The sequence below is a fragment of the Hippocampus guttulatus genome, chromosome 10 (genome assembly GCF_054856545.1).
Source record: "Hippocampus guttulatus isolate MCC_2025c chromosome 10, RoL_Hgut_1.0, whole genome shotgun sequence".
Classification (NCBI taxonomy): domain Eukaryota; kingdom Metazoa; phylum Chordata; class Actinopteri; order Syngnathiformes; family Syngnathidae; genus Hippocampus; species Hippocampus guttulatus.
The window spans coordinates 14,563,653-14,577,987 of NC_141270.1; the positions used below are offsets into that span (position 1 = coordinate 14,563,653).

Here is a 14,335-nt window from a genome sequence, read left to right on the forward strand (position 1 = left end):
AAAGCAGATTTTTGTGAATAAATAAATGCACAAAAACTAAGTTTCTTAAAGTAAATATACCGTGCCATGGCGTGTTTTAGTTTTTGGGGGGTGGTAGTGAATAGAGACGAAGTATTAAAAGACTATGTCTCGCTGTATTGCTCAGGCTGCACTGCAGCGTCTATTCACAGGCGCGATCCCGCTACTGAGCGGTACGGGGGCTTTGACCTGCTCCGTTTCCGACCTGGGCCGGTGCACCCCTCCTCAGACGACCTGGTGGTCCCGAGCTCCCCCGGGAGCACCATATCGATACCGAACTTAGCGCGGACACCCGCTCGACATAGTCCGCCGCAGCTCAGAACCCCCCAGCTCACACGATCCGCCAGCCTCAGCCTCCCGGTAGCTTGGATTACAGGTACGCGCCACGTACCCGGCAGGAAATTGAGGGGTAGTAGTCAAGTAGTGCTCTTGACTTGAACGTTTGTGACGTCACGAGCTTCGAGTATTGCTGTTGGCCCAATCATTTCACTTGCAGAACAATGCAGTTCTTTTTTTTAAACCTTCAACTTTTTGCCTCGTATTTATCCCTCTCTGTAGCTGTATCCTCTCAGCATGTCGCTTAATGCTTACATTACACTAGGTCAAAACTACAAACAATAATACATTTTCAAATTTCCTCAAGTAACCAATAATCCGGTTTTTAACTTCAAACATATACAGTATATTCAAAACTAATTCTTCAGGTCGCTCTCCTTGTTTCCAGTTGCGATGGATTCAAGACCCCGAGGAAAAAATAAATTAATATCCACAAGCAATTTTTATGTCATTCTGGGAAGTGGGCAGAAAAAGAATGTGTACGGTGAGAATGAGGATACAGACAGTAACTCACACCCAGAATAGGACACATTTTAATTACCGCTTCTCTTGACAATGCTGTAGGTCAAGTATGCATCCATTCATTTTCTATATATTCTATTCATTTTCCATCCATGATCCGAACGGCTTCACTCGTCCTAATTTGTGTGTTACAATAGGTGAGTTGGAGCCTATTCTAGCTGACTTTGGGCAAGACATATTGGATTGGTCGATTGCAAGGCACATATAAATAAAATATATATTTATTAAAATAAAAATATTTACATGATAGATAAAATATAAACACTTCAAATTAACAGTTTCATTTGATGTTATTGTGTCTTGTATGGATCTAAAAGAATGACAGTACAGAATCTATGTTCATCCATTTCGCTCAGTAATGTGAATGTCAAATTTTGGATTTATGAACGCAAAACCACAGTTACTAACCTCTATATGATTTGGTAAGCGTCCAAATTTAACCAATCTACCTTACAGACGGAATGACATCACAGCTTGACCATGTCCACAAACAATGTTACTACAAGTAACAAGGCATAATGTGCTGGACTGTATTCAAATGTCATAGTTACGGAACTTCTGCAGCAGACAAGATGGTGAGTCAGCAGTCCAGCGGAAACGACGATGCCAGTAATCGCCTAGATCATGAGAGCAAAAAGTTAGTTTTATAAAAATTAAAACTGCTCTTTCAACACATACTACTCCCAAAAATTTGGGGGTATTGGGCTTTTGGGTGAAATTTCAGAATGAATTTATATCCTAATGTCCACTATCAACTGAAATTGACCTTCTCCAAACTTTCGAATAACACATCCAACTGTTTAATGTTTTCGTACATTTAGCACAACCGGCTGTTCTCTAACCGAAAGATATTAGGTTCATCTGGAAAACTTCACCTAGAAGCCGAATATCTTTATCTGATCACCTGGTTTGGAGGGCACATGATGTTTAACAAAAAAAAAAAGAATGGAACTAAATGACTTCAAAATAGTATGGGACTTTTATCATTATACACATGATATGAATATGATTGAATGAAAAGGAATTACTTGAAGATTGCATGGCATCACTTGAGACAATCCCCGGTGCTTCCTGCTGACAATAAAGGTCCTCTGCATGGGATGTGATTGGTGTTTCTGCCTTTGCAGCCTCCAGCATGGGTTCCTTCTTATTTCTCACAGCCCAATGCATTGACTGCAAAGATTTTTCAAGTCCGATCATGATACCGGTTTCCATCGCAAGCACACGAAAGTAAAACATCACGCACCGTTTTTACAGAGTCGTTTAAGGCTTGCCAGTCATGGAATGGGATAGCAACGCCACTTCTCCTCCAGAGATCATAGTTTTTTCTTTTCGTCTCATTGCTTAACACCTCTTTGGCTTCCTGTAGTTTTTGAAACTCTGCCACTGCCAGAAAGAAAGAAATCCTGGTATAAATGAGCTAATTTTTAAAACATTAACAAATAGACTCAACAAAATTATTATCAACTTTAAACACCTTTGTAATGAATAGATTGATTAGAATTTTAAAAAACATGCCATAGCCGTTCAACAAATGTACCTGCTTTGGGGTTGCCTTGATGCTTGTCTGGGTGGCATGCCAAGGCTCTGATCTTGTATTCATTGAGAATTTGTTCAGTCTGAAAATAAATAAACACTTTAATGAACTACAGTCAGCTGGAATTAGCACCACAACTTTCGACATCTGCCAACAGCCAAGCACGCTCAATGCCACACAAAGACAATATGGATTATGTTTTCCCAGATCTGTTAAAGCAGCAGCGCCAAACAGGCCCAACCTCAACAAACAATCAAGTGTTCAGTGTGTACATTGGCAGAAGCTAACGCTGTATGGCAACGCTAATCTGTGCAACAGACAAATCTAAGTGCAGCTCTGCTTGTCTTTTTGGTTTTTATGTTGTGTTTCACTGGAAAGGAATGCTTGCATGCACGAAGTTACCAGTAACTAATTTATCAATATGTAGAATGGCTCTCCCACAGACTCATTTTCCAAAACAGCCTCGTCAGACAACAGAAGATTGACTTGGTTGTTTATTTTCATACTTGAGTGGTGTAAAGGCATTCGGGAAGCCGAACAATATGTGTTCAAACAGTAAAAAGTACGTTTTCGATTTGTCCCATTTAATGCATAACTTTGGTCAACAGCAAAATTTTAACCACAGATGGCATTACTTTTTCGTCTAGCTGCTCTAGCACATCAGGCTGTTAGAGATATTTTCATTTTTTTGTTGTTGTTTTTGCATTTGACCTGTAAAAGCTTGTCCTATATGGATTTTACAGTGCAATTCTGAGCTATGACGTTACACAAAAAAATCCACGAATTGCTGAAGCGAGCCCTTAATAAATATTACTAAACATATTACTACATGACATATGACATCCATCCATCCATTTTCTAATCTGCTTCTCCTCTCAAGGGTCGCGGGTATGCTGGAGCATATCCTAGCTGTCTTCGGCCAGTCGACGGGTACACCCCGAACTAGTTGCCAGCCAATCGCAGGGAATTTAGATACAGTATATTATTATTATTGTTGTTGTCAAGTAGTGAATCGAGACTGCCACAGCGTGTCGCCCTTGCATTGTCTTGTTATTTAAGTGGATAAGCACTTTTGTATTTTTAGTACCTGTTGGGACTCGGTAGTGTTGCCTGTGTTGGCGCGAGGACGCCCATCTTATAGCAATCGGTTTTTGGTTTTGGAAGGAGAGTGTCTCTGCCATCATCCTGAATTCTATACTTGTACTGAATTATTAGTTTAATATACCATCCATAGTTCTTGTTCAATTAATGTTCTCGCAGAGGCCTTCCGCAGCACATGGGGGTTACATTATTATTATTGTGATTATTAGACACTAACACAGTCACGGCTTTTGCAACGTGTTACATCCATAAAATTTTAAATTAATGATTACTTGCTAAAAACAATAAACGTAATAATTTTCAACATTAAATATCTTGTCTTTCTAGTGTATTCCATTAAATTTAGGTTGGACACGATTTGCAAATCACTGCATTCTCTTTTTATTTATGTTTAACACAACGTCCTAATTTCGTTGGAATTGAGTTTGTACATTATAAATTAATTCTGACAGTTCTCATTTTCTCAAGATTTTGTTTTGTGGTGCACAGCTCACAATGAACCGCAGACCTAGAATACATTGCCAGTAAACAACTTACCGATGATAACTCATCGCATCCCAATAAAGCGTAATAGTCTTCCAAATCCTCGGGTCTGCAGTTCAAAACGGCCTCCATTAAACAATGTCACGATTCTTCGAAAGGAGCAGCTTGAAGATGTGCTACGCTAGTTGCACAACCAGCCTCTCTTGACGCTGCCCCTTAACCACACGGCTCGAATTCAATATTTTTTTTCGCCTTTCGTGAATATTTCGGCTTCGCAGATGTGGTCGAGATCAATGAGTTACGGGAACCATCTGACGTATGATACATTGGAGTGACTCATCCTGGTTTACCACACATGACGAATTTTAAAGGGACATACATGTAAATGACATTAACAAGAAAATATCAGACAGAGAAGGTAATATTGTGACCCGCTTGTTGATTTGGAAAATAAATGTTACGAAACAAGCAATACCCGTACAAAATCATATAAAATTCATTGTAAACCAGAGCTGTTCGCAGTCACAGAAGAACGAACAGAAGTTCCATCATCCCAAAAAATCTGATTGTACTTGAATGCAGCATTTTTTGTTATGGTTTCATATTCGTGACGCAAGGGGTACAACGTCCCTGCGACTCCTGGAGAAGAGCACGTCACGTGACCGATGCAAATGAGCCAGCTGTCCGTGGGGGAGGGATCCGCTCATTCCGCTCGGCGGCTCTGCGGGCTGAAGATGGCGGACGGAGAGAACAGTCTGGGAACGGCCTTCTCGGGCGCATCCGAAATGGACGAGCCCACCTCTAAAAAGTCGAAAATTACCCTTTCGACAAAATACGACCTCAAAGTCACCGACGCCATTAAATTCCCTTGCGTTTCTGGAGTCACGGAGAGTTGGGAGGTGGCGGCAAATTGTACGCAGCCACCGGAGAGGGAAGCAAAACCGTCGATGGCGGTAGAGCAGGCCCCAGGAGCGCAAGGCGGAGACAACAATGGCTTGGGACTACTCGTCTCCGAGCCTTTTAAGTCCGACAGCGCCCTGCTTGGGACGTTCGAGTCCAGTGCCGGTAGGTAGAGAGGCGGACGTTTTTAACGCATTAAGCGCCGTTCTCCGGCGGTTACACGTTTTCCCAAATTGAGCGCGGATTCATTTTTAACCCAATGATAAGAACTCACATTTTTCCACCGACAATCAAACTGCACCCGGCGGCAGCCCTTTTCCTGATAATGATGACACGTAAGCGAGTAGGAAAGCCGCTATGGGAGACATTGGATGAGTTTTCATGAATGGACTTGTTCCCACGAGACACTGAACTTTGATAGCGACGTAGCATTCGTTAGCTGGTATGACTTAAGTCCACACAACACACTTGCATGAGCCAAAGTTACCCGCCGAGGTTATTGTCATTATCATGTCTAGAACTTAACGTTAACAGGCCGTGTAGGTTACCACTCGTTAAGTATATTCAGCGATGTCACCGCACTTTGTAGACTGTGTTACAGTTCTTGCAATATCTACTACACGCAGGTCTCTTTGGATGCATCGATCGCCCCTCCAATGGCTTGGCTGTCACACCTGAGCATGTCACGGAGGAAGATGACAGATCCTCCCATGCCAGCTCCAGCGACTGGACACCTCAACCACATATAGGTGCCTGTGTGAATTTAAGATGTATCTTGACCTGGCTGTCCTCTATCGTGGCTTATTTGAGAATTCTTGAGCCATTTGGAATGCATGCCATGCTGAGAGGTTATCTTCTTGGCCAGGTTCCTACAGTTTCATCCAGCAGCACATCAGGGAGACCGACCCAAGGGCCATTCTCAGGGAGTTGCTTCCTGAGACTGTACTCCCACCGGATTTAGATGACATGACACTGTGGCAGATCATCATCAACATCTCAGAACCTCCTAAAAGAAAAAAACGGAAGGATATCAACACCTTGGAAGATGTGGTCAGGCTACTGCATGAAAGTAAAAGGATTCTAGTGCTGACTGGTGCCGGGGTAGGTCTCTCTTAATGTACAGTGTGTGCACTCACCCAGTTTTCCAATGTACAGTGATCTCCTGTTTGGTGTGGGGGGATACAAGGTGTGTGTCACAAAAGATATGTACTTTATTGTGTATACGTATTTTTAGCTTGTGTGAAATCTTGTGAGCATTTTATGTGTTTGTTATGTGCGACATCGCTACATGGTGCAACTGTGATTCAAATTTTGAGTGACCGCAAAACCAGGGGCTGAGTCTCTGCCGCACTTGAAAAGCAGCTGCCAAACCTTGCACACTATGCAAGAGTACAGTTGGCTTCTGCCCCGTCAACAACCCTGAGACTAAAGGGAAAAATTTATAGTTTGGATTTGAAATCTATCTTTTGTGAGACCGGTCAGGGAGCTTTTCTGACACACCTTGTACTTTCCAGACTCATACAGGATAGATGAAAATCTGTCAAGTTACCATAGTGCAAACATTTTTGGGGATTGTTTTACCATAGCCATATGCTTTAAAAATGTTAACTAAATAAAACTCCCTTCACATATTTTGTAATCCACTTTTTAAAGTATTAGCACCTACTCTTACTCTCTAGTTGTCAAAAAAATGGGAGAATATCATTCAACATAATTTTGATGAATCAAAAAGACTTTTGACACAGTTCTCAATACAAGACGCAACGCATAATTGCTCCAAGCTCTTTGTCACTCCCAGTACGTTTACATCATCACTGACACATAAAAGATGAACATAGATTGAAAATGTTCAACCAAACTAAATGCATTTATTAATTGTAACAGTAACTCCAGTAGCTGAATGCTAACATAAAGTTCAATGTGAAACACCATACCTGTACATGCGTTAATAGAGATTAGTACCAATGTTTTGGTCATTGGAAATCTTGGGCAACATAGTGGCGGTGTGAAAGATAAGCCACGCTACAGTGGGACTTTTTTATATGTGATTTTATTGAAGTTTAAATTCTCTGTGTTTCGTTCAGGTGTCTGTTTCATGTGGAATACCAGATTTTCGCTCCAGAGATGGGATTTATGCCCGTCTTGCTGTTGATTTCCCTGATCTTCCAGACCCGCAAGCTATGTTTGATATCGAGTACTTCCAAAGAGACCCAAGGCCATTTTTCAAGTTTGCTAAGGTTTGCTTAATGTATGTTTATTCTTACGAAGCCATTGCAGGAGTGACGCGTGTGCCAATTTTACTTGGAAGTTCTCAGTGCATCGTCTTTGTCACAGGAAATCTACCCGGGTCAGTTCCAGCCTTCGCCCTGTCATAAATTCATATCTATGATGGACAAGCAGGGCAAGCTGCTGCGCAACTACACACAAAATATTGATACATTAGAACAAGTGGCCGGAGTTCAGCGAATTATCCAGTGTCATGGTAAGTGGCAACACTAACTCACATCTTAAGCTTATTTGGGAGGGAAGTATAGATCTTCAGAAAGTCCCAACAGTAACTCATATGACTCTTTCAGGGTCATTTGCAACTGCTTCCTGTCTCATCTGTAAATACAAAGTGGATTGCGAAGCTATAAGGGAAGACATCTTTAACCAGGTATATACTTGTATATTGACATTGATTGAAGGCGACATAATCAAGGCTCTAAAGCTGCTGAAGCCTTTTTACTTGAGCCTGTAACACAATTAATCACTTCAGTGTTTATCATTTTTAATTAGTCCACCGGTAATTAGTTGGTGAGAGCGAGATTTCAGTTTTGGCTTATCCCATTCAAAGTGGTTCTTGTGATGTGTCACTTCTCTTCTATATTCAGCCATTGTTGCTGCCGTGTAAAATACAGTTGCTGAAGACTTCCCATCTACCACTGTACACTGGAGCACTGTTGATAAGCTGTTTGCTCTGTTGAAAATGGTGGGAACACGAATAATGTGGTCTGAGTCAATTCTGAAGCTTGATTTTTATTAAGTACAAAAATAAGGTAGCCAACACATAAAATTGAAAAGGTAATGAATGGACGTTGTGTACCTTTGATAAAGCATGATAGACACATAATAGTACAAGACAGTATTGGAGACAGAATATATTTGAGGTGATAGTGAGCAACCTGAATGCAAAATGTGTTTTAACATTAATACATGTTAACCTCTATAGATGAAAAAGAATGACATTACTATTCATACATGTTTTTGGTTGTATGGTATTCATCACATTCTCTTCTCTGCATTGCTGCATCCAAGAAAACGGCAAGCAAAATCAAATCATGTGTGTCTCCTTTCATGATTCTTGCTAAAAATATGTACCAAAAATTTTTAATTGTCGTGTGTAATAAATAAAAACCTTGGTGTGTGTGTTTGTATATAGTATATACATAAATAAATGACTGAATGAACTATAATTGAACAAATGTTAACCTTGACCTTTTTTTCTCAAAAGTACTTGTGCATCAATTTGTTGTGCGTATTGTAACTATATGATGAGGCGATGAAATATTGATAGTACGTGGTTTTACAGTAATAACGGCCCACCGAAGAAAATTGTACCTACAATGCGGCCCGTGACAAAATTGAGTTTTACACCGCTGAACTGATGCAACACACTGTTTGGAATTCTGAAAATAATTTGAAAATTCTGCTTGCAGCGGGTGCCCCATTGCCCTCGGTGTCCAGATATTCCTCTAGCAATAATGAAACCAGACATCGTCTTCTTTGGAGAGAATCTTCCAGAAATGTTTCACAGAGCCATGAAGCAGGACAAGGACGAGGTGGATCTTCTGATAGTTATCGGGTCGTCACTGAAAGTCCGACCGGTCGCCCTCATCCCAAGTATGTTCTTGCCCAAGCTCTTAAATTTATTGGTGCGCAAATGTTTTCAGCAGATTTTCTTGCCATCCTATCCAGACTCCATTCCTCATGAAGTGCCTCAAGTCTTGATCAATCGGGAGCAGCTGCCTCACCTCAACTTTGACGTGGAGCTCCTGGGCGACTGCGACGTCATCGTCAATGAGCTCTGTCATCGACTGGGCGGGGACTTTGAGCAGCTCTGCTACAACACTGTAAGACTCACCGAGATCACGGAGAAACCCCCTCGGTTACCAGAGCAGCCACCGTGCGAGGCCTTGTCCGCCGCCGCCACCGCAGACGGAACGCCAGAGGAGCCAAAGCAGCACAGTACAGACTCTGTCCAAAAGCCTTCACCGGAAAGTCCGAATGTCACAGAAAGTGATGGTCACGTTGCGCCTTTGGAGCCTTGTCCTGATGCTCAGTGTCCCAGCGAAGGGAACGCCGAGCCGAGCCAGCTATCAGTCAAAGACGCAAGTAAAGAAGAGAGCGCGGAAGAAAGGAGCCAATCTTCCCACCATGAATTTCGCAGACGATGCTGGATGAATTGCATCAGTCGAAGTCCAATCAGCAAGCGCCTGGACAGTAAGTCTCGACTTCAATACAGATCACTGCTGTCTAAGTTTAGATCCCTCTTTTCTACTTATTTTGATGTTTTAAAGGACACGTCAGTGATGAGTATGTTTGCACGCAATCTACATTTCATTCACTCAATATGCAAAAATACATTTAAACTAGGAATGTCCAGATACAATTTTTTCACTTCCGATACGATACCAATTAGGGGTGAGCGATATGACTGAAAAGTATTGTCAGTATTCTGTATTGATTATTTATTTATTGTATTATTATTATTTTTACGCTATTGAAAATAAGCACGCAGAGGAAAAATAAATTTAGGTCATTTTATTTTAATATATAGTATTTGAATGAGAATCTTGAGTAAAAAGGCAACACCACCATGAAAAACTCAAATAAACTGGTCAATACAAAGATTAAATAAACACCTTTTTTAAACTTAATGTGCTCAGTAGGGCTGGGCCATATAGCAGAAAAATGTCTCTGAATTTCAAGTATTTCATCTCAGTCAATATTGATTCTTTTTTTTAACCTACAGTATGTGAAATTTTAAAAAAAGAACTATTTTTGTGTACCTTGAAATGTGCAAAGTTGATCCTCCACCAGTGCATTGTAAATGCTTATTTGCATTAGATGCTATCCCAAAGCAATATCATTGATAGTTACATTAACCTTCATTCAATATTCATACAATGTAGGTGTCATGAACCAATACTCTCTTGCATGCCACTCTTAGGATTACTTTGTTTTTAGTGGACTCATTATAGTCCATTCATATTTTATTTGCCTGAAATGCTCACCCAAATCCTACCACTTTGTGTAACGAAAGGCTGTTAGGTTGATGCTAACATATAATGTGAAATGCTGTCGACAGCCGAACAGAAGTTCCCATAGAGATTATGGTAAATATAAAAATTAAGCACACACACAGAGCAGCAACATTTATTGTACAGAGCATGCACTATACTAGAACATACAGATAAACTTGACTTTGACTTGACATGCAACAAAACTTAAAGGTTAATATTGTCTATGCTCTCTGGGAACAATGAATATTAAAACAACAAAACAGTACTACATTGCACCAAAGTGGCATCATCTTCATTTTACTTTTAATTATGTGTCATTTCTTCCAGTAGACCCACACTTTTAAACTTGTAATGAGTCAGTTGTCACAGTAGAGTAGAACGGACATTAGGACTCACATGTTAAAAGTAAAGGCCATTAGACCATCTCCAAGCAGCTTGACATTTCTGTGACTACATTTGCACCAGTGGCGGATGCTGGTCTGTCAAGGAGGGGAAGCTCAATTTCGGCCTACATCATAAAATGTGTCAGTTTATTTAAGATAAGAAAACCTTTATTAGTCTCGCAATGGAGAAATTCCCAATTCACAGCAGCAAAGTAATGAAAGGAAGAAGTAGAACAACAAAATATAGGAGCTGCTGGAAAGGCAGCCACTCTCGCGGCGCCATTTTGAAGTCAAAAATAACACAACACAACACATAGGACACAGACAGTCGTACAATCTTCACCACTTTTCTGCATACACTTTGTTGTCTGAAGCAGTTATAGATGAAAGAGGAGAGGATCAAAGTGTCCTTTCACCAGTGGGTCAGAGACGTCATGCTGAAAATGTGCACACGTCTGCTACAAGCTAGGTTTTGAAAGCAAACACGAAGTTGTAGCGTCCATTGACGAAAAGAGATTAGTTCACTTCTCCTGACCCACGTAATCCGCTTCAAACTCCAAGCCGCGACTCCCAGTTCCAAATCCGCATCGGCGCTCCGCGCTCACGCTCCTTTCTTCTCATCGTTGGCTCCTCAATCCTTACATCCATCAAGCCGCAGACCGTTCAACAGCACCGATCTCTCCGCTGAACAAAACGAGGCTGTGAAAAATGCTGCCCATTACAGGCGCAAGACACAAGCGCCCCGGGACTGTCCAGCAACGACAGTCAAATGGCACCGACATTCCTCCCCGTCAAAAACAGTGCTGGTATACCCATGCTGCCGAGAAGGCGCAACCACCAAGCACAGAGTCTCCTCCTTGATGAATGTCGTGGCCAAAAAATGCTGAAAAAAGTCCACATCAGGTCCACACGACGTAACAACAAACACAAAGTGACAAAACAAACACAAAAACAACAAAAAAAAGCAAGGCTCATGAGAGCACTTGCCGATGGCTGCCTACTCGGGCGCCATCTTGTGTGTGTGTATATATATATATATATATACACGTGAATTCTACTCTCTGTTCCTTTTCAAGAAAATGATCTGTGACCCTGTCATACCAACACTGCGTCTTTTCCAGGGTCTTAACTGTGGTGATATAAGTCAGTCTGCACACACACCAGAAATAAAATATTAGTCGGTCGCTAGTCATTTTCAACAAAGAGAGTGTCGCTAAGATGATTAGAAGAAGTCTCCAGTGCCACTCAGAACAGAATGAGAATTGAAAAATGCTCCCACGGATGCCTACACCAAAAGATCGGTGATTGGCTCATTTCGCTGTCAATCAAAAAGAGATTCAGCCTCAGACAGATCATCCAATCATCATGCAGAAAAGCTGAGTGTCCGGGCCAGCCGATACACGCCCACTGTCCATAGACTCCCAGAGACGCTGAGCGTCCGATGGGTGAGACAAAACCAGCATTCATCCAATGACTCGTCTCGTTTCAATGCATTGGGACTATTCTCTCAATGCCCAGCGTCCGCGCTGTCGGCGCTCAGCGTCCACACAGTGAAGCTGCGGGAATGAATGAGAAGAGAGTCGCGTCGTAACCAGTAATAAGAAGCTGATTTGGAACAAAAGTTGAGCGCGTTGTAGCGCATATTTAGTCAATGACATGTACACACAATTGTATGTACACACATATATTTGATCACTTATTTTTTGACATTTTAGGGGAAGCTGAGCTTCCCTTGCAGTCTTAGAGCAATCGCCTCTGATCTGCACATATTCAGAAGTTTACAGACCATGGGACTGTGGCCAACAACTCTGGATGTGGCCACAAGAGGAAAAGGTTTGACAAATTGAAGGGATGGATAATATAATGGTACCTAAGGGGCCCGAACAACCTCCAGGGAAATTAAAGATGAACTCCCAGGTCAACATCCGTCAGATCGCACCATCCATCATTGATGGAGCCAAAGTGGACTTAACGGATGTCGACCACGGTGGCCACCGCTGGTAAAAAGCGAATCATAATTAAAATGAGACTGGACTTGGCCACCATGTACACTTAACAAGCCACAAAGATTCTGGGAGAAGGTCACATGGACAGATAAGACAAAACTGGAGCTTAGTTGATTTGGCAAGGCAACATCATATCTGTGTTGACAGACACAAACGTGAAGCATACCAAGAAAAGAACATTGTACCCACTGTGAAACATGGAGGAGGTTTGCTTATGTTCTGGGGTTGTATTGCTACATTTCTCACCGGGTAAAACGAAGACGTGGCTATTGAATGGATTATGCTTGTGACCTACAGCGGGCCAGTACCTGTTTCAAGCACCACATCATTACATCTTCCACGGGGCCGAGGTTTATTCAGATTCTGAGGAGGAGACGTCAAGCTCGTGCGAAAGCGACAGCGAGGAGTCGGAGTGCAGCGGCGATGAGGGAGCGGAGGTCAGCGAGCCAGAGGAAGCCGACGGAGCGGCCTGCCTCGGAGACACAATACAAGACACTTTGGCCAATGAGGCCACATCGAGTTTGCAGACAAACAATACGGCTGAACAAACTCACTGCACCACACAACACCTTTAAACTACCCAGTTGACAAAGCACTCGTTGTCTTTTTATATATATGTATATGTATTTATATATATATATATATATATATACATGTAAAATGTCTGTTTCATATATTTTCGACTCATCAGCCTATCGTTTTTCATAGTTTAAAATTGTGTGCAAATTCATGTGAATATGGAACAAGGTCCCCCCACCCCCACTTAGTCACGCGCATTGTCGGAAGCATACTGCTTACCGAATAGAACTGGTTGCCTTTTTTTTTTTTGTATTAACGTTTGGAAATGCATCAGTTCATCTACCGCAACTTCTGACAAAAGACAGCAGTTTAAGCTTTAAGGCATGACTTTGTCATCATCAGTATACAATGTGACATGAACTGTGGTCTAAAGTGATGTTTTGCAACTTTTTTATGTCACCATAGCATGAACATTTGGGTCAAATGCCTGGCTAAGACGAGCCTTCCGATGTCTTACTTGAACATTTTGGCTAACCTGAACACGAACAGTTTGACTCTGGTCTTTCATGAGGGTAAATGCAGCAGATAACAAGTCCTCTTTAAGTTGAAACCAAAGAACATTTCATCAACTTGATCTGATTTCGATATAAGTTCTGTATATTCCTCTTGTCAACGGAGTCTTGGAAAGAGATTATTGAAAAGGTGGTTCCTTCAGATGTGGCAGCTACTTTTTATGGTCAAGCCTCTTATTTTTATACTCAGCTTGGAGACATACTCTGCCAGGGGTAGATGACGGTCTTTCTGTACAAAGTTGTCCTTTGTTTTATTGCAAAGCCTTACTATGTTCACTTAAAATTGAAAAAAAAAAAAAACAATGGCGTCTTCATGAAACTGATTGTTGCTCTTATTTTTCATGAAATGTAAAAATAATAATAATAGGACTCTTCTCTTACCGATAGCCTGCTGCATGTAAACATGTTGGTTGGCCGACCAGATTTACAGTATTTGAGCCTGGTGCCAACTTCATACACATGCTATTTCCGTCTATGGTTGAAGAGTACGGTTTGCCACCATTTGTTACTTCTGCGGTTCTCAGTAAAAATAATGAAAAACAACTCACTCACCTGTTATTTTTCCACACGGTTATAACTTTCCCCAAATTACATTTTTCTCCGGGCCCAAATGTAATAAAATTGCCACAATATCAACATATAGTGTACATAAACTAATATTAAAGGACATACG

At 41.5% G+C, this 14,335-nt stretch overlaps 2 protein-coding genes and 1 non-coding gene across 3 annotated transcripts; 1 reads left to right on the forward strand and 2 right to left on the reverse strand.

Annotated features, from left to right (window-relative positions):
• Positions 1-116: 116 nt before the first annotated feature.
• LOC147199376 (signal recognition particle RNA) lies at positions 117-414 on the reverse strand. The gene has a single exon (XR_015102173.1).
• Positions 415-864: 450 nt separating this feature from the next.
• dnajc12 (DnaJ (Hsp40) homolog, subfamily C, member 12) lies at positions 865-4,344 on the reverse strand. The gene is made up of 5 exons (XM_086122159.1): positions 4,052-4,344; positions 2,417-2,495; positions 2,123-2,262; positions 1,905-2,049; positions 865-1,493 (listed from the first exon to the last, which is right to left on the reverse strand). The coding sequence occupies exons 1-5, from the start codon at positions 4,127-4,129 to the stop codon at positions 1,411-1,413; spliced, it is 525 nt and encodes a 174-aa protein (XP_085978285.1). The 5' UTR covers positions 4,130-4,344; the 3' UTR covers positions 865-1,410.
• Positions 4,345-4,652: 308 nt separating this feature from the next.
• On the forward strand, positions 4,653-14,205 carry sirt1 (sirtuin 1). Its single transcript, XM_086122157.1, has 9 exons — positions 4,653-5,062; positions 5,524-5,646; positions 5,763-5,998; positions 6,982-7,134; positions 7,232-7,379; positions 7,474-7,553; positions 8,596-8,779; positions 8,855-9,379; positions 12,869-14,205. Exons 1-9 carry the CDS (start codon positions 4,663-4,665, stop codon positions 13,144-13,146), a joined length of 2,127 nt encoding a protein of 708 aa, XP_085978283.1. The 5' UTR covers positions 4,653-4,662; the 3' UTR covers positions 13,147-14,205.
• The last annotated feature ends 130 nt before the right edge of the window (positions 14,206-14,335 follow it).